Raw genomic sequence first — 22,364 nt, forward strand, 5'->3', positions numbered from 1 at the left:
GTTCTTTGTTTAGAGGATTAGATTCTAAATAGCTTCAACTTTCTGACATGTTTCTTAACTGTAGAAACAAATGTGATGCTTGTTACACAAGACTAGTTCACAACTGATCAGCATGCACAATATCTGCTCCTTGAAACTGAATGCAGCCATTTTGTTCTAGAACATTTTTTGGTCATTTTATTTCCTTTATTGATCAGACGGAGTGTAAAGTGAGAGAGGGGAGGACACGGAGCAAAGTTCTGCAAATCAAGAAAGGAAACTGCAGAGGACTGAAGCCATTCACTCTCCATGTGAGCTTCCTGACACCTGGTCGTCCGTTTCTACACACTTCTGCTTTTCCTGCAGTTTGCAATTGTACAGTTAAAAAAAGTCACAAGTGGAAGTTGTCAGTCTGGCCTGGTGTGAACACAGCCACAGTTCTGAGAGGTCTTATAAATACATTGACAGTTAATTTCCCATTTGTGTTAGACAAACCGAAAGAGCAACATTACAGGTGAAATCATCATCCACTAATCTCATTTAACTACATGACAAGTTCTTTATATAAATGAGGCAAACCATGAAATTTTGAATGATAAACAGCATGAGGTTCGGACAAATGTGGTTATATTCCTATGAGATTGTGTGCGTGTCAGTAGCAGCCTCTTGTACCGACAGTAAGTTTGTAAAGGCAGTATAGCAGAATTAAGCATGAGAAAAATAATGGCAGAATAACTGCCACCAAGGAGTTCGTGTTTCATCTGTATTTGTGAGTAAAGCCTAACCCTCCTAAGTACAGGATGGATTATCATGGAACTTGTGGTACGAGTCAGGGAATAGTTCAATGATCTCGATGAAGGTAATCAGGCATGTTCAGAGGGACTGATATTTATGGGTGAGTTTAACGGGACTGTTTGGTTTTAGGTGAGGTACCCGCCCCCAAGGTTATATTCTAGTTTTAACTATTTAATCATAAGTGCAGTACCTGCAGGTAGAGATGCATCATATAATGGGTCCACGGCCCCTCACCCTCCATATAAAGGCTCTGTAATGTCTGTGTTGAATGTCTCAACACTTAACTAATGAAAAAATGGCATCTGCCACAATAATGAGTGTCTACGGCTGCTTACTAAAAAAATAATTAAATCAGCCTAGCTACTTTGTCATATTCCTTCTTAAAAAATCCAAAATCTAAATTATAATGCCACGTCAAGTTATTAGCAATGATGAAGTTTTAAACACCAACGTTTTATCAAATTAGATTCTTTATTCAACTTTACAAATACACATGTGCCATACAGGAACATAACAGGCATAGTTATAGATGCATATTTACAACAGCAAACAAGTCCGACAAGAACAAGTGGTTGGCGGGACGGTGAATCTCTTGGGCGCAGAGGAAAGTCAGGAGGGAAACCAGGTTCACTTACTGAGAGAGGGAAAAAACTTAAATTAGGGACACAGCAAAAAAATTAAAATCCATCCGACATGAACCCTGTTAGTGCTATAACTCGAACACTGGTCCTTTTGTTCCAAGTGAAACTGTTCAAGGTGCATTCATGTGTTCCCATTGCACAGTGGGCATCAGGGAGCCCTTTTTGGTTTTGATACTTTCACTAGTTATCTATAGATCATTTCAAAATAGCAAATAATATCACTTTATTTTCTAATTTAATGATTCATCATGGCTGCACCCACTCCGAGAAGAGAAGGTCATTAGGTACACATCACTTCATATGTGATTTAAGCAGGAATAGACAAACATGGTATTTTAGCCTTTTCTTTCGCAAAATGTTGAGGGTCTCTCATACACACCTCTACAGACCACATCAGAAATGTAATGATACAGAGGAAGCCTTGTAGCATGCATGAAGAAAGTATTGAGCATAACATGAGGGGAAAACCTGGTTAAAAAGAAGTTGGAACACTTCCTTCTAAAGTTCCCTCTGGCTCATGTTTTCTCCACAATGAGCATGCACCAGGTCTTTAAAAAGGGCTCGTTCTCCTTACAGCAGAGCCAGCAGGGGGCAGTGTCCCGACCGAGCAGAATCTGTTGAGGACGATCACTTTCCCCCTCTGATATGGCCACTTATGACACCGACAGCCACAAGTGAGCAAAGCTACGAGGGGTTCAGACACGTTTCTTTTAAACTATTATTAACTTTAGGAACTGTTCTGTTTATTTTGTCAGGGGAACTGAACTCCCGTGTAATTTGAATCATGGTGACCGGGGAGTTTAACACTGAAGTCTCACCTGTCGAATTCCATACTGTTTGTTTTGCCGTCAGTTTTTGCTGCCGGCTTTGTCGACTTTGTCAGTGGGAGACTCGTGCTTCACCTTCTTCACCGCACCCTCCTTCACTGGACTCTCCTCGGGTTTCCTCTGAAATACACAAAACGTGTTCATTCACAGGAAAACTGGGCCGTTTATCCTTAGGTTGCAATATTTTGAGTTTTGACTGAATATCCAGCTCCACACTCACCTTCTTCCTGACCAGGTGGGAGATGTCAGAGACTGCAGCCGAGGACGAGTGTCCGTTGGTGGAACTGACTCTTTTAGGTGATGTGCCGTTCACCTGGACGGGAAAAATAAAATGATGCGATCGTTCCTCAAGAAATTTGCCCAGTCATTTTATGTGGTTAATATCTAGGTATACATTAGTTTAAAAAAATTATAATGCCTACTTATTTGGATTTGGTATGTACACTTACTTTTGAACTGGAGGCAGCGTCACCGTTCTGTAGAGCAGACTCTGGGAATGCAGAGGAAGTAGAGCCTCCCCCCTGACAACAACATTAATCATAGAGTTAAAATATTGTTTATATATGGACTTTATAAATCACACCATAGTCACAAGCTGAATGAAAGTCCACAACATTTTTAAAAGGCTCATAATCAGATACAGGAACATTTTAGGAGCAACATCACTGCAGACAGCAGGACACACTACAGGTTTAAGACAGTTCATTAAAATGTTTTTACACATTTTAAACTCAATAAGACTTGTCCCATCACTATGAAGACAATGATTCAGGCTCCATCATGTAAGGTGGAGAGTTTGAAGAGGACGATGACGTCACTGACTCACCAGTGCATCCTTCACAGACCCCAAAGCAGCACTTGTCATTTTTAGTCCCTCTGTGGCATCCTCCACCTTCTCCTTGATCTCTGGGAGCAGAGCCTTCAGCTCCTCCATCTCCTTCCTCTCGCCGGGCAGAGCCTCCGGGCCCTCGGCCTTGTCCAGCAGCTGCTGCAGCTTGTCTGAAGGACAAGGTGGACGTGTTCGCTCAGACACTGGGGCTCATCGTACCATTTGAGAAAGAAAAATCCCCCCCCTGCTTACCCAGCCTGCTCTTTATGACGGAGATGGAGCAGTTCAGCTGGTCCACAGCCAGGTGGTACTGGAGGTTCAGGCTGTAGGTCAGGCCCAGCTGGTAGTGAGTCTCAGCCAGCAGGCGGCTGTCGGAGTCCAGGTGTTTCACCTGCAGCTTCAGACACTCCTGGAAATCCTCCAACGCCTGGGAGTAGTTTCCTGAGGAAATAACAAAGGAACTCATCACCCACTGCTCAAGGTAATTCCAGGGGTTAAGGTGGAATTGATGCCACTGATTTCTTACTAAGTGACAGTATCATCTCAAGGGGTTGATTTTAGTTTGGTTTAGTTTGTGGTGCCTGTAAATTGTTCCTGTGACAAAACAACTTTTGAATTTTTTCCAATGCAAGAGAGTAAAACCCTGGGAGCCCCCCCACACCTCCATGAATGTATCTCTTATTTTGTCTTGATTGTGATTTTTTCACAAGGATAAGACTTCAGCATTCAGTTTAAGTACAACTGCCTATGTTGTTTTTATTTTTGTTTTGTTACAAAAAATATATGCATGTTAATAATGCGACTTTATCATAATTATCGTACATTATTTGGCCTCCTCCCTCAGTCAGACATTTTGTTGGGGTCATAGTAAAACGAGGAGATGAGCGGGTCCACTTGTTCGTACCTGATTCAGCAGAAACTTCACCCAGTCTCAGGTGGGTCTGCGCTGCCATCAGCTGATCATCCTTAGACTCTTTCCTTATTAAAAGAAAAAGAAAAGAAAGACGTCACCATGGAGACTGTAGCTCAGTGACTACAAAGTTCATATCCTAACCATCAGGGCTTCAAACCCATCTGGAGCTTCCGTTACCTCTTGTAAATGACCTTGGCCACTTCCAGCATCTCCCAGGCGAGCTGCAGGTTCCCCACCTCCTCCCCCTCCTCATCATCATCCTCACTGTCCTGAGGAAACACACCAACGAGTGATTTAAACTCCCACTCGGACAATCACATGCCCGGCCCAGTCATTTTCATTTGTGCTGGAGGTGATTGGTCAAGTACCTTCTCAGCGGTGGCGTCTCCTTCGCCTTGCTCTTGTGCGTCAGCCTCCATTTCCTCCTCTTCCTCCTCCTCGCCTTCTTCTTCACCGTCTGGAAACATAAGTGTTTAGATGACCTTAGCAACATGTCATAACAACCATCACAATCCACAGTTAAAATGTAAGACTGTATGTAATGGACAGACACCTTCTGCTTCCTCTGCTGATTTCTCGCCTTGTTTCTCATTTTCCTTCTCGTCTTCAGTTTCAGTAGATTTGTCTTCAGTAACCTTGCTCTTCTTTTCCTCCTCTCCCTTCTTTGCTGCTTTCTGTTGTGCATCACCAGCGGAGGCCTTCACCACGGCACCGTTCTTCTCTGGCTTTTCGCTCTGCTTCCCTTCAGACTTTTGGGCATCTTCGTCTTTCTTGTCTGGGTTTTCGCTCTGCTTCCCTTCAGCCTTTTGGGCATCTTCGTCTTTCTTCTCTGCCTTTTCACTCAGCTTTCCTTCAGCCTTTTGGGCATCTTCGTTTTTCTTCTCGGCCATGGCGTCGTACACCTGAACCCTCATCTCGTCTCTGGTCTTCTCTGTTGGGTTAGAGAGCAGAGTTAGGATGAGGAGAAAAGTGAATGCACAAAAATGACCGTGATGCTCCACCAACTCCTTTTCCTCACCATCAATGTTTTCTGTGCTCTCAACATTGGAGTCTTTGGGTTTCTCTTCCTCCTCATCTTCTTCAGGAACTCCTTCCAGAGCGTTACCCAGGACTGAGTTCTCCATCCTGCAACAATACAGTTGTTTAGTCTGCACACTATCACTACTTTTTAAAGCACAGTCATTAAAACTGTGTGGGGATAAGTCCAGGATGGAGGGGATTAAACTGCAGATCATGCATTTTGTGAAACAATGAAAATCAGAGAAAACGGGATGAAAACTGAAGCCGTTGTCAGACAAACTCTGGAAAATGTCCGTAAAATTGGGTCCGGACGTTTTCAGGAGTTTGTGTTTCACATATGAAGAGCGAAGCAGGAGATTGTACGAGTCAGATGCGTTCACAACCGGAAAACATCCGGAACATTGAGACATTGAAACAGTGGTGCTTGTGCAGAGCATGCAGGAAAGTAAATCGCACATTGCAGAAATCTGTATTTTTGTTACAGTAGAGCTAAAATGAAAAAGATTCAGGTGGCATTTAACGCAGCATTTAGAATCTTTCTTAAGCTCCCAAGATGGAGTCAGATCTCTGTGGCCTGTCATGTCCCTACCTTCCATGCGGTCTTAAAATCTTTAGGTACAGATTTATGGGTTGATTAATGACAAAAGCTATTCTTCTTGTTTCTGGAAACACTGGAACAAATGCCTGTAGTTGTCTTAGCAATGATCTCAATATTCTGATTTGTCAGCTGCTATGGTCGTAGTTATGTTGTTTGTATATTAAATGTTGACTTTGTGTCTGCGATCAAGTTGAACTGAATTGTTCGCAGCACATCGAAACAGGTCTTCATCACCAAAACCTCTCAAATGGTGTCATCTTTCCAACTTCACATCTTTGTTGTCAAATTCTACTTGTATTTGAAGGTTTTCTTTTTAGATCAGCATGTTAGAAACTTCCTCAACACACCCACTCGTTCACTGGGAATTTTATGGACATTTTCTTTATTGTGACATGCGTTCACTCAGACCTTTACCAAGGGACTGGCAGGAAAAACTCTGTAAAATATCTGGAACAAATGACTCAGACACTTGGGTTCTACCATACAGCCCTTGTGGAAAACTCTGGAGGTTAGTGCATGTTTGAGAGCAGCTTAATCTCTCTGATCTTACCGTGCCAGGTCCAGCAGCGCCTTACCGCACCAGAAGAAAGCCTCTCCACACTCATCAGCTGTGTCGCCATACTCTTTAGCCCTAAAATGAAAAAAACTCTTTAAAACATTTATTAAAGTGGCAACGATTAGTGAAATAATTTATTTGTCGCACAACAAAATAAAATATGTTGAAATATTTGTGTTAATATTTCAATGAAAACTAAATATCTGATGGGTCAAACTCCTCAGAAGTGAGAATGTTCTGCTTTACTTTTACCTACATGACAATAATCTGGATCTGTTTAGGTACTGACAGTTGATTAGTTTGCGTAAATGACATTGATTAGCTGCAAAACATGTCAAATAATCATTGTTCATTCTTAGTTAATGCAAACTTTTTAACATTATGTAGTAGACAATCACATTTCCACAAAGAAAAAACCCCAGAGACAATCAAAACGAGACAAAGAGACTTTCAAAATAAAAGTATTTCCTTTAGAATACGTCATGTAGGCGCATGTCTGACTTGTTGGATTGAATCCAGATGTGTGTGAGATCTACAGACTTTGTATTCTGATGTGTGTGTGAAGCTGCTTCGGTTTGAGGATCTAGACTCACAGCATGCCACAGGCCTCCTGCAGGGCGCTCACCGCCTCCACCACCTTCCCCATCACCAGGTGCTTCTTCCCGGTGCCGACCAGCTTGTTGGCCTCCTCCATGTTAGCGACACTGGACAGAGAAACACACGTTTCAGATAAATCTCTGGTGGAAAAACAGCTGCTGTGGTTCAGTGTCTCGGTCTTCTTCCGGTTCCTCTGGTGTGTGGCACCGTGGATACAGACCTTGTTCTGACAGGGACAACAGACGGTGACACTACACGTGATGTCCGGAGGTTTGAGTGTTGGTTCGTCTCTGGCGCTGCTCCCACTGTCAACTCTTCTGTTTCAATTTGGCGCGAAATATTCCTGCCTTTTCCGGTCGACTTCCGTGTTCGTCACCTAGCGCGGGAGACTTCTTAAAGGCACAGAGCACCACAAGATAACAATTTACTCGATGACTCCTTCTGTGGTACTACTACTCAGGGCCGGCCCTGGCAATGTTGGCGCCCTAGGCGGGGTTTCAGAATGGCGCCCCCCCCAACATACACACGCAAATTGTCATGCATCCCCAAGAACTTTTGGACTGTATACAGATGCACACACAGGCAGACAAAATTGTAAGCTATAAAAAATAATAAAAATATATAATAAAAATATAAAAAGTCTGAACTCAGCTGTACTGACAGCATATCATGTCATGTCGACAAAAATAAACATTAATGATGAATTGGGGTGATTCTACCTCTATATTGTTCTTTCTTCTCCTCCCCTACTTTGCTGCGCTTTCTGAATCGTGCACCTGATAATTTAATCCTTTTTTGACTCATCTTCAACTCTTACCACAGTCTAACACGCCTCCCCACACACACACACAAGAGAGTATGTGCTTGTGTGTTTCTGTCTGTTTAGACACAACTGACAAATGTGTGGATTAAGCAGTGTTTGGCAAGTTACTGAAAATTAGTAATTAGTTACAGTTACTAGTCACTTCTTTTAAAAGTAATTGATTTACCCCACCAGTTACTGTATATCAAAAGTAATTAGTTACTAGGGAAAGTAACTTTTAAGTTACCTTTATGTCTGCTTTTTAAATGTAATGAATATGAACAGTACTGGACAGTCAAACACAATACATATATTTTTTAGACCTATTTATTGTAATCAACAGGGCAACAGGCCCATTTGTGGGTCATTTGGTACCGGGCCGCACAGAAAGAATAAACATTTTACATGTTTTCTGTTTTATCTATTATCCGGTAGTTTTTCCAAAATAAAACCGTTTTATTTTGAAAAATTACCGGATCCTCTGCGTTATGACTCATGCTTTATGCATGTCAAGACGCTCGTCTCGGTCACGTCACTTTTTCGCTGACCACAAACCAGCACGGTATTTGTCGGACCCATTTGTCAACAAACCAGGTGAATCCAGCAGGTCTGTTTAAGGAAAAGATCAGCTGCCCGAGATCACAAATGACGGCGGCCCTTAAAGTATGTTTGAGAAAACAACTCTGCCGGTGTCCTGGATTAAAGTCACGGCAGAATACCCTGAGATCGCCACAACAGCACTTACAACTCTGTTGCCATTTCCGACATCATATCTGTAGTGACATGATAGATCGTTTGAAATATATCAATTTTCAGTGTGTTTTCCGGCCCGATTTGCTCGCAGCGAGCGAAAAAAATAGAACAGACCCCGGAACCATCGCTGCAGATCGCGAGCCGGCCGCGGCGCTGCCCGCAGCTTCCCGGCACAACGCTGCCGGTGCGAACAGCCCAATTATTTAACATGGGCGCGGAAAGGAAGCGGACAGCTTTCGTGGCGCCTCGCTGCGCTCCTATCTCCGGTGCGTCCCCGGGTTTAGAAGATGATGTTGTGATGTGAATGTTTTGGTTTATATTGCATGTGTCACGTCATGATAAATCAGTCCCTTGTGCCGCCCTCTCGGCATTTTGCGCCCTAGGCAACCGCCTACTTCGCCTATGCCAGGAGCCGCCCCTGCTACTACTACTAGTGCTACTGTTACTACCATAGCAACACAACAACAAATACTACTACTACTAGAACAACTACAATAAGTGAATGAGTGAATGAATGAACAAAAAGTTTATTTGGACATTTTAGAAAAAGGAAAATTACAATATTTCATGTGCAAATTTGATATCTGAAGAGAGTCTGAATGAAGCATGGACTTGGTCACTGAAAGTCGTGTCTGTTAATACTACTTCTACTTTTACTGCTACTATTACATTTGCTATTTGCCCTCTGGTCAGATCCACGCGATCTTCGCTCTGCTGCGACGTCACAGTCACTTCTGTGACTGTGACTCCTGCTGAATGAAACAAATTTCCAAGTCTAAAGTCCAAATTCTATTTGTGTCATTAGTAGTAGCACAAATAGACGGTGTACTCTTATATATGATATGATACTGATATATGTATCGTGTTTCTAGGTGTTGCACAACAAATTTGTGCAATGAAAATCAAGCTTTCTAATTCAAACATGACCACAACTACAACCACTACAAATACTATTGAAATACTATTGGTACTACTCTCATTACAATACTACTGTTTATGTCAATCCAAATGGGACACATACTGTTTACCACTACTACCTCACATACTAATATACATACTACTACTACAGCCGCTATACTGGCCATTAATGTGTTTGGCTGATGATTTGAATTAAAAACGATCTGCAGATATCTTACTTTGAAAAGAAGACAGATTAAATCACATTTGTCATACTATATTATGTGTTTATTTTTGTGAATAATAATATTCATTTTTGTCTCCTATTTATTAGATTATATGTTTAATATTGAGGATTTTGGATGTCCACTACTACTGCAGGCCAGTGTTTAAGCTGTTCACTATAAGATATATTAGATAATAAGATGATTCATCAGAGAAATTAGACAGTGGTGGTATAAGTGTGTGTGTGTGTGTGTGTGTGTGTGTGTGTGTGTGTGTGTGTGTGTGTGTCTGTCTGTGTGTGTCTGTGTGTGTGTGAGTCTGTGTGTCTGTGTGTGTGTATCTCAGTATGTGTGTGCTGTATAAGTGCAGTCACAGGCTGCTGTCACGTCCTGCTGTGAGACCCAGGGATTGTCCAGCTCCCTCCTGAGCTCCTCCTGCTGACTTCGCTGCCTCGCTGCCTCGTCAAGACGAGTCTGGACCTGGCAGCCAATCAACCTCACACTGAGATGGTCCCACTCACACTGCCATCACTGCAGAGACCACTTTAACAGCTATAATTTATCTGTTCAAAGCCCCAAACACCATAACACAGCTCATTCAATCACACACTCCACTGTTATTTCACAGAATGGAAATACTCAGAGGGGGTTTATCATAGATAAAGTCAATAATGTGGTGGATAAAAAAACAATAACCAAGTGAAGAGACAGTGATCAGTTTATGTACTCGCTCAGCCTTTTAGCACAGAATCTTCTCTTGAGACCGAATGATCAAATTAATCAAGCTGTTATTTTATGATTATAAATATAATTTTAGATCAAATTGGCGACAATGAGCCAAAGGAAATAAGTCCAGATAGAATACATTTTGAACCAATTCAATTTTCCTTTTTTCTAGATGTCTGCTGCTCACATTTGGTGGGGGCATTGGTGGTTGCCAAGCAATACACTTGTGATAAAATACCCATAGAACAGTTAAGCAGCATACAAAACAACTATTAATCCACCATTGAATGCAGCATGTGAAGCATCGAGACAGAGGCTCCTGTATCCCCTAATGCCAATGCTCTTCATGAGGAGATATTCACACAACTGCATTCATTTACTAAGATATGATCAAATGGTCCAACACTTTGCGCCAATCCTTCAGTCCAGCACCGCATAATTTAAAAAAAAGAAAGCATTTTGATATTTTGCAGACGCTGATGGAGACCATTATCACGAGGGCCCTTCAGACCTCCATTTGTTTCGGAATCAGCAGGGGAGCAGCTGCACTAATTATTGGCACATTTTGAGACGGGAGATGAACACAAGGCATCGTTTGATCACTCGCCCACCGCTGTCTAACTAACAGGATGTCATTGTGTGTGCCCCCTCTTATCTGGCCCTTGATGCTGCGACCATGGCAACAGTGTGCAAAGACGTTGCTCTGTGGCAGTGGGGAAGAGAGGGGGGCAGGCTGAGCAGATAACAGCCACCAACACTCAGGTGAAATAATAATGCACTGCAGGCTTTCTCTCCAAGCAGTGGAATGAAAACATGTGGTACTTTGCTGGATAACATATATTTAGGGCCCGAGCACCGAATGGTGAGAGGCCCTATTGAATCTGTAAGGATTATTATTTTTCACCCGACAAAAGGATGGGTTTTTTGAGGGCTTCAACGTGCTCAAGAAGTTTCTAAACTTTGCAGTAAATTAGAAATTGGTGAAAATGTACGTATTCTGGAGTCTTTGGAAATGGGCGTGGCAAAATGGCTCAACAGCGCCCCCTGGAACCCAGCCCCTAGGTTTCCACATAACCGATTTCCACCAAAATCGGGACACGGGTGTATCGTGACTAATCATAGAAAAAAGCCTCAAGGAGCATTATGAAAATCGCAACAGGAAACCCGCCATTTTCCATTTAGTGGCCATTTTGGCCATATTCCACATTTTTACTTTGAAGTACTTGTCTCAGGACTTTTTTCAGATCAACTTCAAAGTGTGAGTGTTGTCACAACAAGATGGAGATGAAAACTGATTTAGAGATCTTTTTTTTGTCACACCGTGTGACCGTGGCATGGCGTCAAAGTTTGATTAAACGCCATCAAAACACGTGCTTCTGTATCTCAGACATCTTTGGTCCAATCGAGTCCATACTAGACATGTGAGACAAGAGTCGTGACCTGAAGACATCTACACAGAAATTATGACTTAAAATCGCAGCGCTCCCTGGTGGCAACAGGAAATTAAATCAGCATGTAAAACCATGAATACTTTTTTTTAAATAAAGCACTTGCTAGTCTTTAAAAGAACACACACAACAAGCGTATACAATGTTTGTATACACAGAGTACTAAGTATGTAAAATAACAATATTGTAAGAATATTATGAGATGAATTTATTCATCATTCATCATACAAGATGTGTTTCCTCTTGTGAATATAATAATTATCAAGCACTGAATTATTTAGATTTGTTGTTCAACTAGAATCAAACCAACCCAATGATTTTTTCAAATTGCCTTCCCCTTCCGTTCTCAGACAACATTTAAAGCTTGAACACCTCATTAAGGCCACAAAAGTGCATCATCAGCACAGGTTCAAGTCACAGTAGCATCACATCTACAGTGTGGTAGGAAAACCACTGCAGTCTGAATATCTGCAGAAATAAACTGCTGATTGGTAATGTGCTCTCTTTTGTTTACAGGCAAAAATAAATGTTAACATTATAACATACAATTTAAGGCAAACAGACTTCACTTAACAAGTTGATAGTCAAAACTCATTTTATTTTGTCCACAGACTATGATTAATGTGATGAAATGTACAGTTAACCCAAAGGACAGTCCAACACGAAACACCTGCTCTTTCAGTGTTCAACTGATCATTCAAACTAACTGTAACATCTGATTAATCCTTCCTTGTTAGTCAGATTTGAGTTTTCTTTTGATGCACAATCTGAAGCATGACCATAACAACCCAGCAAATAATAACAAAATAACTAGTGCAACTGTTATCAAGAACAATATGACATCTACAGAATGGTAGGAGTACCAGGGCAGTCTGTAAGAATCCGTTCTCAGGTGAGCTGCACCTTTGTGTCTCATGACAAACTCTATCCAGAACAGGGCATTGTCCAGTGGTTTCATTGGCTGATCTCTGTGCAGCCTGGAGAGTCTCTGCATGTTCAGCCTGTAGGAGGGCTCACTCAAGACTTCCTGTATTGCTTCTAGGAAGTTGATGTGTTTGTCCACTGTGGCTAGTGTAAGAATCTTAGCTCCTCCTCTCTCTTTCAGACGGAGCAGGTTGTCGTTCTGGTCAAAGAACAGAGGTAGACCCACAACTGGAACTCCGTGATAAATAGCCTCTTGAACTCCGTTTGTTCCCCCGTGAGCAACAAATAGTTTAATCTTTGGATGTCCCAGGAGGTCGTTCTGTGGCATCCAGTCGACAAGTAAAGTGTTGTTGCCCAGAGTGGCCGGTCTGTCACCTTTATGCCTCCAGATGACTTTCTGAGGTAATTTAGCAAAAGCTGCAGCCATCTTGTTGGTCATGTCAGCAGGAAGTTCACTCACAAAAGTCCCCAGTAACATGATGATGACTCCATGTTCTCCAGAGCTCTGTACAAAATCCTCTAGGTGTTGAGGCAAAGGTTTTGCAGGTTTACAGTGAAACCCTCCCATGTAGACAACATTAGGCATAGTTGGACGTGGAAAATCAAACACAAAGTCAGTTCTCATCAACCAAATATCTGCATTAAGCACCAACTGCTTGAATTCATTTTCAGGCCCAAGATATTTGTCACATATCTTCTGGTATACCTTTACTAAAAAGTGGTATTCTGTTTGATTGATAACATATGAAATCATATTTTTAACTCTCTGAAAAAAGGTCATTTTATCATTATTGCCAGATCCTTTCATAGGAACATAGGATATGGGTGATGGAGCAAGAGCAAGTTGACCATCTAGAACTAGCAGCCAGCGAACATTAAAAACCAGAGGAAGGTTCAGATATTTGGCCAAAATGACTCCAGCTCCCCAATTAGGGTCAGTGAGTACCAGGTCAAACTTGCTGCCCTCAATGTTTCTCATCAACTCTCGGTCATCTAGCAGTGTTGATACAAATTCACCCACAGCTTCGTGAATTTCAAATACGCTGCCTACCATTTCTACATAAATACAGAGAAGCTTTATCAAGGGATGTGCATCCTGCTCAAATTGGATTGCCTTGGATAAGAAATTTGTGTAGAGCTGTTCATCCGCACCTCTCTCCACTTGGACTGTGACAGTGTTGTAATGGGAGGAGTTGTTTGGGATGTACCAGCTTTTGCTTGAATGCACAACAGTGATATTGTGTCCTCTGGAATGCAGGGCTTGAAGTAGAACATTCATGTTTAACCAATGGCTGCCTTCGCTGGGTAACACCAAGATGTTTCCAGCTTGACAGACTCCGGGAATTAAGATGAGCAGGAGTAAAGCCCTGCAGCAAGCGATCATCCTCATCTAAAATAAAAACAATGTAAAGTTAGTTAACCAAGGTTAAAAAGATATCACTGCAAAAGAAATAAAGTCTGATCATTTCAAAGTTTGTTAACACAAATACTTGTAAAAGAGTTGCAAGCCATCCATGACCGACCATTATTGTTATCTCTTTCATCCATCACATCCATTATCTATTCTGTCCTTTAGGGTCACAGACGGGTGCCTGAGCCAATCCCAGCTGATATAGGGTAGCAGGTGGGGTACACCTTGGACAGGTCTTCAGCGTATCACAGGGCCAACATACAGAGCCAAGCAACGAGTCTCCCCATGGTCAATTGATAGTCACTGATCAATCTAATCGCCAATGTGCTTGGACTGTGGGCTGAAGCTGGAGCACCTGGAGAAAACCCACACATGCAAACACTTCACAGAGAAACTCCGTCCACCTAGAATTCAAACTAGGGACCTGCGTGCTGTGAGGCAACAGTGCTAACCACTGGACCCATTGTGCTGCACTGTTATTTCTCACTTTTGTTATTTCTTTTCTTTTCAAATCAAGTTTATTTATGAAGCACATTTTAAAAAACATCCGGGGTTGACCAAAGTTCTGTACAAAAGTAATATCCATTAAAATAACAATAGAATGAGAGAAGATAAAAATAAAGCCATAGAATAGTAAGAGCAACCAAGTAAGCTTGAGTCATCAATTCAAACCCTTTATTCAAAAAGACTTCATGCAAATAGACCACGTGCAAATAAACACAATGTGCTAAAAACAAGTAAATATGCAAATAAGTAAATTAGACAGTTAAATAGGGCAGTTATAAGCCCCGGGCAGCCACCGGTAACCAGTGAAGGGAGCGGAGGAGCTGTGTAGTGTGAGTGAATTGAGGTGCTGTAGGTATAAGACCAGTCCAGCTGCTGCATTCTGGATGAGCTGCAGAGGTCGGATGGCACCAGCAGGTAGACCTGCGAGGAGGGAGTTGCAATAGTCTCGTCCAAATCCAGAGGAGATCAGTGCAGTAGTGACAACCTTTAAATCATTTAGGAGAGTGGTCTGGGGGAGTCTGTCTCTGCCTGTCTCTCTCTCTATCTCTGTCTCTGTCTGTCTGTCTCTCTCTCACACACACACATACACAGAGGCGCGTGCTGAGCAAAAACCACAGGACAATGTGCAACAGGTAAAGAAAACCTTCCCATGTCGGACCACTCGCCTATGATAAAACAAAATGTTGATGTATAGTGACATCATAGTAAAGGTTCTGTTATTTATTTCCATTTTCAAGGCAAACCCTATGTAAACACATACCGGGACAGGAGCTGACAGTACACACTCCTTCAGTCCTACTGTCATTTCACCTTACAGAGACCTTACCCCTTTTTCTATCATTGAAACCCTTTACTTTCATCAGTTCAAAGATTTCAATAATTTTTTCACAAAATTACTCTTACAATTAGTCAACTCTCCATTCTTTTTTTCTTTTTGAATTTGAATCTAGCCTAGGTGTATTCACAGAACTTTGCACAAATATTTGTTTTTGTTAGATTTTGTGTTACTTAAAACACTTTGGCAAATTGTCATTTTAGCACCTTCCAACCCAGCATTTAGCATGCTAGCAACATATACACATACTACATATAACGTTCTAAGGGGTACTTGCTGTAGTCGGCCGTATGTTGTTGCTGAATGTCCCACCTGAAGAATAACTGTGTGTTCTGGACAGGAGAAACCAGTCTGTATCCACCCACAAAAAGGGGAAGAGCTTTACTACATCTTAGCCTTCACCTTAACCCAGAGTGATAATAATAATCCTGATAATGAAATCTCCAACTTCTCCACATCGAAATGAATGTAATTTTATGTGTTTTATTATGAAAACATTCGGCTATCAACATACAGTCCATAAAAAATTCCTACAGAGACACATATTTAGGCCTATATAACGCACAGTGTTATGCTCATATAAGGGCCCATTATAACCCTGGCATGTCACTTTAATATTTTTATGTGAAGTTGGATGTTTAAATCCATTCAAGCCTATGGCTTAGAGATAATGTAAGAATTTTAGTCCTCAATATGTCTCAACACCGGGGAAAGAATTTATCCATTGTGGTGGAAATTGGTCAATAAATGTGGTTCCAAGACAAGTTGTGTTTGTAATTGTAATTGCAAAGCTTTCTGCAGAAAGGATCACACAGGCTAGGATAAGGGTTAGGGTTAGGGTTAGAATTGTCAATATTTCCTGAGTGTCATAGCGCCACCTACTGATTTGCCATTAAACAGAAAGTACTTTGTTAATCCACTCTGCATTATCCAACCGGATCCGAACTACTGACCTATGCTCACAATCCTGATCTGAACACATCCATATATAAATATTAGTTCAGGGTCATAGCGCCACCTACTGATCAGTGTGAAAATTAAGTTGTGGTAACATTGTCCAATTGACACAAAATTGCTCACGCTAGCTACATCAGAGCGCCTACTTGAACAGATCTAATAATAGTGATGGCGCCACCTACTGGCAACAGGAAGTAAGCTTTGTTATACAACTATCATTCGACTTACATACAATCTTCCCAGTGTGATGTGCTATTTGATAGCGTGGACCGTAATGAGCAATTAGCAGGCAAGGATGGACTTCGCGTGCCGGACGCAGGAAGTGAAGCGTTTTTCCTTTCCGCAGTGCGCAAAACGCATGCAACGCGGAGACGTGCGCTTGGTCATCGATCGCTCTCTCCACCGACCGCATCAGGCTTCAACGTGCGGGTGCTCGGGCCCGCAAGTGCTACAACGTAGCCCTAGTTATTATTATTATTATAGAATAAGATTTGAATGTAAAATTGTTATACTTTTGTTGCAAGGAATTTGGCTTCAGAGTCACTAAAATTAAAAGGACACCTTCAGCTGCTCCGACAACATAAAGAGACACACAAATTCACTGAGATTCAATTTCACTGTGACCAACAAGATGTGTCTCTGTGAAACCATCCTTACCTCCCCCTGGTCACACACATGGGTTCTTGTCATCCATGCAGTATTCAGTTTCCTCTGGTCGATGAGATCATTCTTTGGAAATGTTTAACTATGCTGTGATTTGCCACGTGACTTGTGAATTAGTACAGATAATGAAAATAAACCAAGATCTCAAGAGACTAACAATTTCCCTGTAGAACACCTCACTCTCAGGAGGACAACTGCATTATGTATTCATTCATTTGGGAGTTAACATGACTTTATCAACAATTTACTACCTGCCAGGCCCAGCAAACCACTGCATATAGTATGTCAGTATAGTAAAGTATAACATCTTATACTGTTCGGGCTGAAGAATACTTTTTTTAATACTTTTTTATAACCTCATTTCCTCCTCACCCCGGTTTTATTTGCACAATGACTAAGCAAAGGAACAGGAGCATTTCTCTATTCATATCCCTCAGACAACAGTATCTATAGACTCATGCAAAAATATTTGTCGATTGCAACAAACTACTTGTGAACATGCAAAGAGAATGGTGGTGGTTCCTCAGCTGAGTCATTGTGTTACCAGTGGTGAGGAGGAAACGAGAATAAAGAAATGTCTTCTGCAGCCCACAGGAAAATTACAAGATGACGCAACAGACTGTCTCGTCCCGTTGGAAATGCTGAACAGCTTAGCAGCTGGTGACAACCGTCTCATAGGGGTTAATAAAACAAAACATATAATGGTCTCAATTTATGTAAAAGAAATATACAGATTTGAGGGCTGACACATAAAGACAAACATCATTCAAACTCACATCTACATGCAAGTTAGAGTCAACCAGGAAGAAGGAGAAATCTCACACTGACACAGGGAGAACATCTTAACTCCACAATAAAAGGCCTGAGTATCTTTTTGTTCCAAGAATTAATAAACATGTTTTTATCTGTTTCAAGGACCTTAATCCCAAGTTTGACTTATGTTTTGTCTTCACCAAAGCTATTTACTGTGGTTCTCTGTCCTACATGGTTGAAAAACGGTCATTACACAAAGCAGATTTAGTGAAAGACCGGTGAGAAAATGTAGGTTGAACGGGGCGCTGGCACGGTTAATAAGTAAATCACTGGCTGATAAGAGGCAGCAGCTATGTGAAGATGAATGTCTGCTCCTGACAACAGATTTCCTCCAGACCTGCTCCACACATGCTGAAAGAAGTCAAGTCATATGATAAAACCTCATGATTCTGTGACCCCTGCATGGATGTGAGCCTGGATTAGGGGGGGGGGGGGCTCTTCAGTCTGACATGAACAAGTCAGCTGCTGAGTTAATCAAGGGATCGAATGTGGTGAATAAACTGTAGTGGCCACAGATTTCTCTGAGGGATGAGATGACATATCACAGAAAGCTTCCTGGAGGGTGTGTTTTGTATCAACATCATCATCCTCTCATTCCCTACGTGTAGTTTCACCAGAACAGGAAGATTCCCAGAGGAGCCAGGGGGAAAAGTGCAGAGTCATGCTGCGTGTGGAGGTTTCTGCACCTCAAATCTGCTCTGCGATCACGAGTTATCGCGAGAGAGGAGCGGGGCTATAAAGTCCCGGGTGGAGACGTGAAGTCCCGCACTCCTCTCTCTCCTCCTGCCCGAGTTCGTGTGGACCAACCTGAGGTACGTTCAACCAAACACAACTTAATACAACTTAACACAACTAAACACGTCTTTTTGTTTATTGTTTATTTGTTTATTGTTTCACCATGTGTGTTTTCTGTTCGTTGAGCGCTTTCCACTAGTGTCGCCGAAGCTGAATTCAACAAGTGGCTTTTCACTTTCTTTAAAAAAACAAATATGGCTATGAGAGTAAAGGGGAATTTGTTAGTAGTTGTCGGACATATTTCCACCGACAGTAAACACAAACAAGTGTCTCTCAAATCAGTCTACAGTCGATATTTTGCAGCTTCCTTAAGTGTTGATGTCAAAAGTCCAACCAAACGTCATTATAATGAGATTATCTCCTGAACACGCACCAGTTCAAACTTTAAATATAGAGTGGGATGTTATTGTGCGGAAACACCTTGTGAGTTTAAACTGAAAGAAGAAGTAAATGTTCCATAGGTTTCAGTGAGAATGGTGGGTGCATCAGTAATGGCTGTGTGAGCTGAGGTTTGGGTACAGAAGGAGCTTTCAGTCAATATTAGATGTAATGTAGCTCACATCACACACTGGTCTCTGCATTCCAGTTTAAAATCACAAAAATCTATTCTGGTTGTATAATTACTGTAATAATATAGTTATCTCTCACATTTTCATATACATCACACACTAATATGCCCCCAGTAATTGTGCAATGCTGTAAGAATGGCAGTCACTCCAAATGAATGTGTAATGTCAAAACATTATTGCAACTTACAGTTGATTATTTATGACCATTAACTGAGTAATGGATTTGTCTTTAAAATGTCCGATAATAGTGAAAATGCCAGTTATAGGTTGAGAGTTAAATAAGGGCTAAGTATTGAAGCAATATAGGTTATTATCACAATATATAAGATATCAAAGTCCAATATGATATTAATATAGTGCTTATGCATTGTGCAAGCACAGTAAATTGGTATAATACATAATTTTAAACCAAAATCTTCTGTAGATTAGATATTCTGTAGATAGAATCGATAAATCATGATGATTATTGAGTTTGACTTATATGAAAATAACATTGCCCAACCGTTTGTAAAATGCACCAGTGTTTTTACTTGATGCTGGTGCAGTTACTTTATTAATTAATATATGATCAAGACAGTTGTCCCAATCATTTTCTGTCATTTATGTTTCTTATTATTTCCGGTCTAAGAAACGTATTAAAAAATCACTGCATACTTGTGTAATACCCAAATTCATCAATATATTAATCATCAGATTACAGATGATGAAAATAATTCCTAATTACTGCTTCAGTTCCTTCATTAGAAATGGATAACTTGGGTTAATATTCAATATAACAGACATAATTTCCTTGTCCTGTTAATGAGGGAATTAAATGGTTTAGCCATGATTTCACATGCATTTTACGAGAATGGAGACTGTGTAATACATAAACCTTTTCCTTCTTGTTTGGTCTAGTCGATCTGAAGATGGCAGCAGGCAATGCACGAATTGGAAAGCTGGCCCCAGACTTCACGGCCAAAGCGGTGATGCCAGATGGAACGTTCAATGATCTGACACTTTCAAACTACAGAGGTACGACTAAACCTGTGTCTTATCTCCTGTTGGTCACAGGACACGCTTTGATGCCACTCTCCTTTCACCGTTTTGAAATCCCAGCAATGTTTTGAACAGTCATTCATTAACACTACTAAAGACCTGAATTAATTAGACCGTTGCCATAGGAGCATCATCACATGACAAACTCAATGGGTTTATTTATTCTTTCCTTTGTTGAAGGGAAGTACGTTGTCTTCTTCTTCTATCCACTGGACTTCACCTTTGTGTGTCCGACCGAAATCATCGCTTTCAGTGATGCTGCTGAACAGTTCAAGAAAATCGGCTGTGAGATCATCGCTGCCTCTGTGGACTCACACTTCTCCCATTTTGCATGGTAGTTATTAAGCTTTATACTTTAAACTCACAGGATGGAGGCGTGCGTTCACTCGTAAATACCTGACTTTTTTTTATACTCCTTTTATATTCACAAAAGGACCAACACACCACGTAAGCAGGGCGGTCTGGGTTCCATGAAGATTCCCCTGGTAGCTGACACACGGCGCACCATCTCCACAGATTATGGCGTCCTGAAGGAAGATGAGGGCATCGCCTTCAGGTACATTTTACAATTTGGAGTTATGCTTTTTCACTATGAGTCCAAGAAAGTTAGAAACAATGAAGCCAGTCTGCTGGTCCTTCTCCTTTTAAACACATAGTTGAAGGAACCACCCTGTATTTCAGGCAGTGAAGGGAGAATAGAGACTGTAGAGCCAGCACTTCTTTTTTGTGGGTATAATCTTAGGCTGCATTTACACAGACATTTGTTGCATGTGTGCTTATGTCACTGAAACATCACATTACCAGCAATGCTCCCTCTTGCGTGATTTTACTGCCGGGCGAATGTCTGAATGGGGGTGTAGGGCTGGTTTACAGTTCCTCAAATCAAATTATCTTCTCTCACCTCAGCACAGCTGGTTAATCTGAAGTGGATGTAAATGTCTGATTGTTGGTTTTTGGAAAGTTCCAGAACCGCTCGAACACATTCCTATTCTACCATCTGACATGGAGTCTGAACGGAGTATAAATCCAGCTTCAGGTCATCATGAGCTGTGTTTTCTCTCTATTACAGGGGTCTGTTCATCATTGACGACAAGGGCGTCCTGAGACAGATCACCATCAACGACCTCCCGGTGGGACGATCGGTAGAGGAGACCTTGCGTTTGGTCCAAGCCTTTCAGTTCACCGACAAGCATGGAGAGGGTAAGTTACTGCTGCACTTCTGTAGTTTTGTCCATTTTATCTTCTTATTGAATACAACACTTATTTATTGAACAATTATAGAAATTTGCTTCGAAAAGATTTCAAGTGTGCTTGAACTGTACTAGACCACAAGTGATGTAATTAAAACTTCCTCCATGACACAAATACGCTCTTGTTAATAATTGAACCGCTGTTCTTACAACCACAATTCAATTGACCTGCTACTGGCTGACTAGAAAGAAGGTGCGTCCTATAAAGAAGAAAGGACAAAAAACTATAAGGCCTTATTTTAATTCAAAGTTTGGTTCTCCAATCAGTGCCCGGGTTTACAATGAGTTGTGAAATGATTGTGGACAATAGATTGCGTAATGTCTGGCACATTTACTTATGATAAATTTCCCTTCCATAAAGCTAAAGCAGCGACGGTCATGCTCTGTAAATACGTCATAAAGTCCCATCTTTACTTTGATCTGCTGGGCCAGGACTCATTACAGGCTTATCTTTTTCAGTCTGCCCAGCCGGCTGGAAACCAGGAAGTGACACCATCAAACCTGACGTCAAGGACAGCAAAGACTTCTTCTCCAAGCAGAAATAAGCCCAAAGCCAGATTCTGCTGTGTGCTGTAGGAGATTTCATTTAGAGATTACATTTCCCAAGAACAATATTTAAGTCAACCGTTGTGCCTGTGGAAGAGGAGGCAGGTTGTTGTTTGTTGTCAACGTGATGAATTGTGGGTTGTGTTGTGTGTAGAGCAAATACTGGTAGTGCACTTATGACCAAAGTATATCATTTTGTAATAATACTGTGCCAATGTGTGCTTTTGTCCCTGCCTGACTGTTCTTAATGTTTGTTCTTTCATATCTGTCCTTACTGTTGTGTGATACAAAGGACCATACAAACATTTTTACTGAAAAGAAGCCACAAACACCTCTTTCAATAATGTTGAACCAGTTTTTAAGTTGAACAAACAAATGCTCTTTAATCAAAATAAAGAAAACAGTGTATAACCCTTTCCTCAAGAATATTTTTTTCATAAAAATAGGTGTT

At 41.3% G+C, this 22,364-nt stretch overlaps 3 protein-coding genes across 3 annotated transcripts; 1 reads left to right on the forward strand and 2 right to left on the reverse strand.

Moving 5' to 3' along the window:
* Window positions 1-1,294: 1,294 nt before the first annotated feature.
* LOC133018572 (histone-binding protein N1/N2-like) lies at window positions 1,295-6,861 on the reverse strand. Its single transcript, XM_061084967.1, has 13 exons — window positions 6,752-6,861; window positions 6,153-6,233; window positions 5,003-5,109; window positions 4,538-4,915; window positions 4,353-4,441; window positions 4,162-4,253; window positions 3,976-4,049; window positions 3,324-3,512; window positions 3,069-3,241; window positions 2,692-2,763; window positions 2,463-2,555; window positions 2,234-2,362; window positions 1,295-1,408 (listed from the first exon to the last, which is right to left on the reverse strand). The coding sequence occupies exons 1-12, from the start codon at window positions 6,850-6,852 to the stop codon at window positions 2,264-2,266; spliced, it is 1,548 nt and encodes a 515-aa protein (XP_060940950.1). The 5' UTR covers window positions 6,853-6,861; the 3' UTR covers window positions 1,295-1,408; window positions 2,234-2,263.
* A 5,477-nt stretch (window positions 6,862-12,338) lies between these two features.
* Window positions 12,339-13,919, reverse strand: LOC133018129 (UDP-glucuronosyltransferase 2C1-like). The gene has a single exon (XM_061084444.1). It carries the CDS (start codon window positions 13,917-13,919, stop codon window positions 12,339-12,341), a length of 1,581 nt encoding a protein of 526 aa, XP_060940427.1.
* Window positions 13,920-18,451: 4,532 nt separating this feature from the next.
* prdx1 (peroxiredoxin 1) lies at window positions 18,452-22,324 on the forward strand. Its single transcript, XM_061084366.1, has 6 exons — window positions 18,452-18,527; window positions 19,977-20,093; window positions 20,298-20,451; window positions 20,551-20,673; window positions 21,187-21,317; window positions 21,827-22,324. Exons 2-6 carry the CDS (start codon window positions 19,988-19,990, stop codon window positions 21,910-21,912), a joined length of 600 nt encoding a protein of 199 aa, XP_060940349.1. The 5' UTR covers window positions 18,452-18,527; window positions 19,977-19,987; the 3' UTR covers window positions 21,913-22,324.
* The last annotated feature ends 40 nt before the right edge of the window (window positions 22,325-22,364 follow it).

Source organism: Limanda limanda, chromosome 13 (genome assembly GCF_963576545.1).
Source record: "Limanda limanda chromosome 13, fLimLim1.1, whole genome shotgun sequence".
Lineage (NCBI taxonomy): Eukaryota > Metazoa > Chordata > Actinopteri > Pleuronectiformes > Pleuronectidae > Limanda > Limanda limanda.

Excerpts from the sequence above, each read along its gene's own strand:
- LOC133018572 (XM_061084967.1), bottom strand. The coding sequence starts at position 6,852 with ATGGAGGAGGCCAACAAGCTGGTCGGCACCGGGAAGAAGCACCTGGTG. Across the intron at positions 4,916-5,002 it reads GAGCACAGAAAACATTGATG|AGAAGACCAGAGACGAGATG; the intron begins GTGAGGAAAAGG and ends CTAACCCAACAG. Across the intron at positions 4,442-4,537 it reads ATCAGCAGAGGAAGCAGAAG|ACGGTGAAGAAGAAGGCGAG; the intron begins GTGTCTGTCCAT and ends TTATGTTTCCAG.
- LOC133018129 (XM_061084444.1), bottom strand. The coding sequence starts at position 13,919 with ATGAGGATGATCGCTTGCTGCAGGGCTTTACTCCTGCTCATCTTAATT.
- prdx1 (XM_061084366.1), top strand. The coding sequence starts at position 19,988 with ATGGCAGCAGGCAATGCACGAATTGGAAAGCTGGCCCCAGACTTCACG. Across the intron at positions 20,094-20,297 it reads GACACTTTCAAACTACAGAG|GGAAGTACGTTGTCTTCTTC; the intron begins GTACGACTAAAC and ends CCTTTGTTGAAG. Across the intron at positions 21,318-21,826 it reads CACCGACAAGCATGGAGAGG|TCTGCCCAGCCGGCTGGAAA; the intron begins GTAAGTTACTGC and ends TATCTTTTTCAG.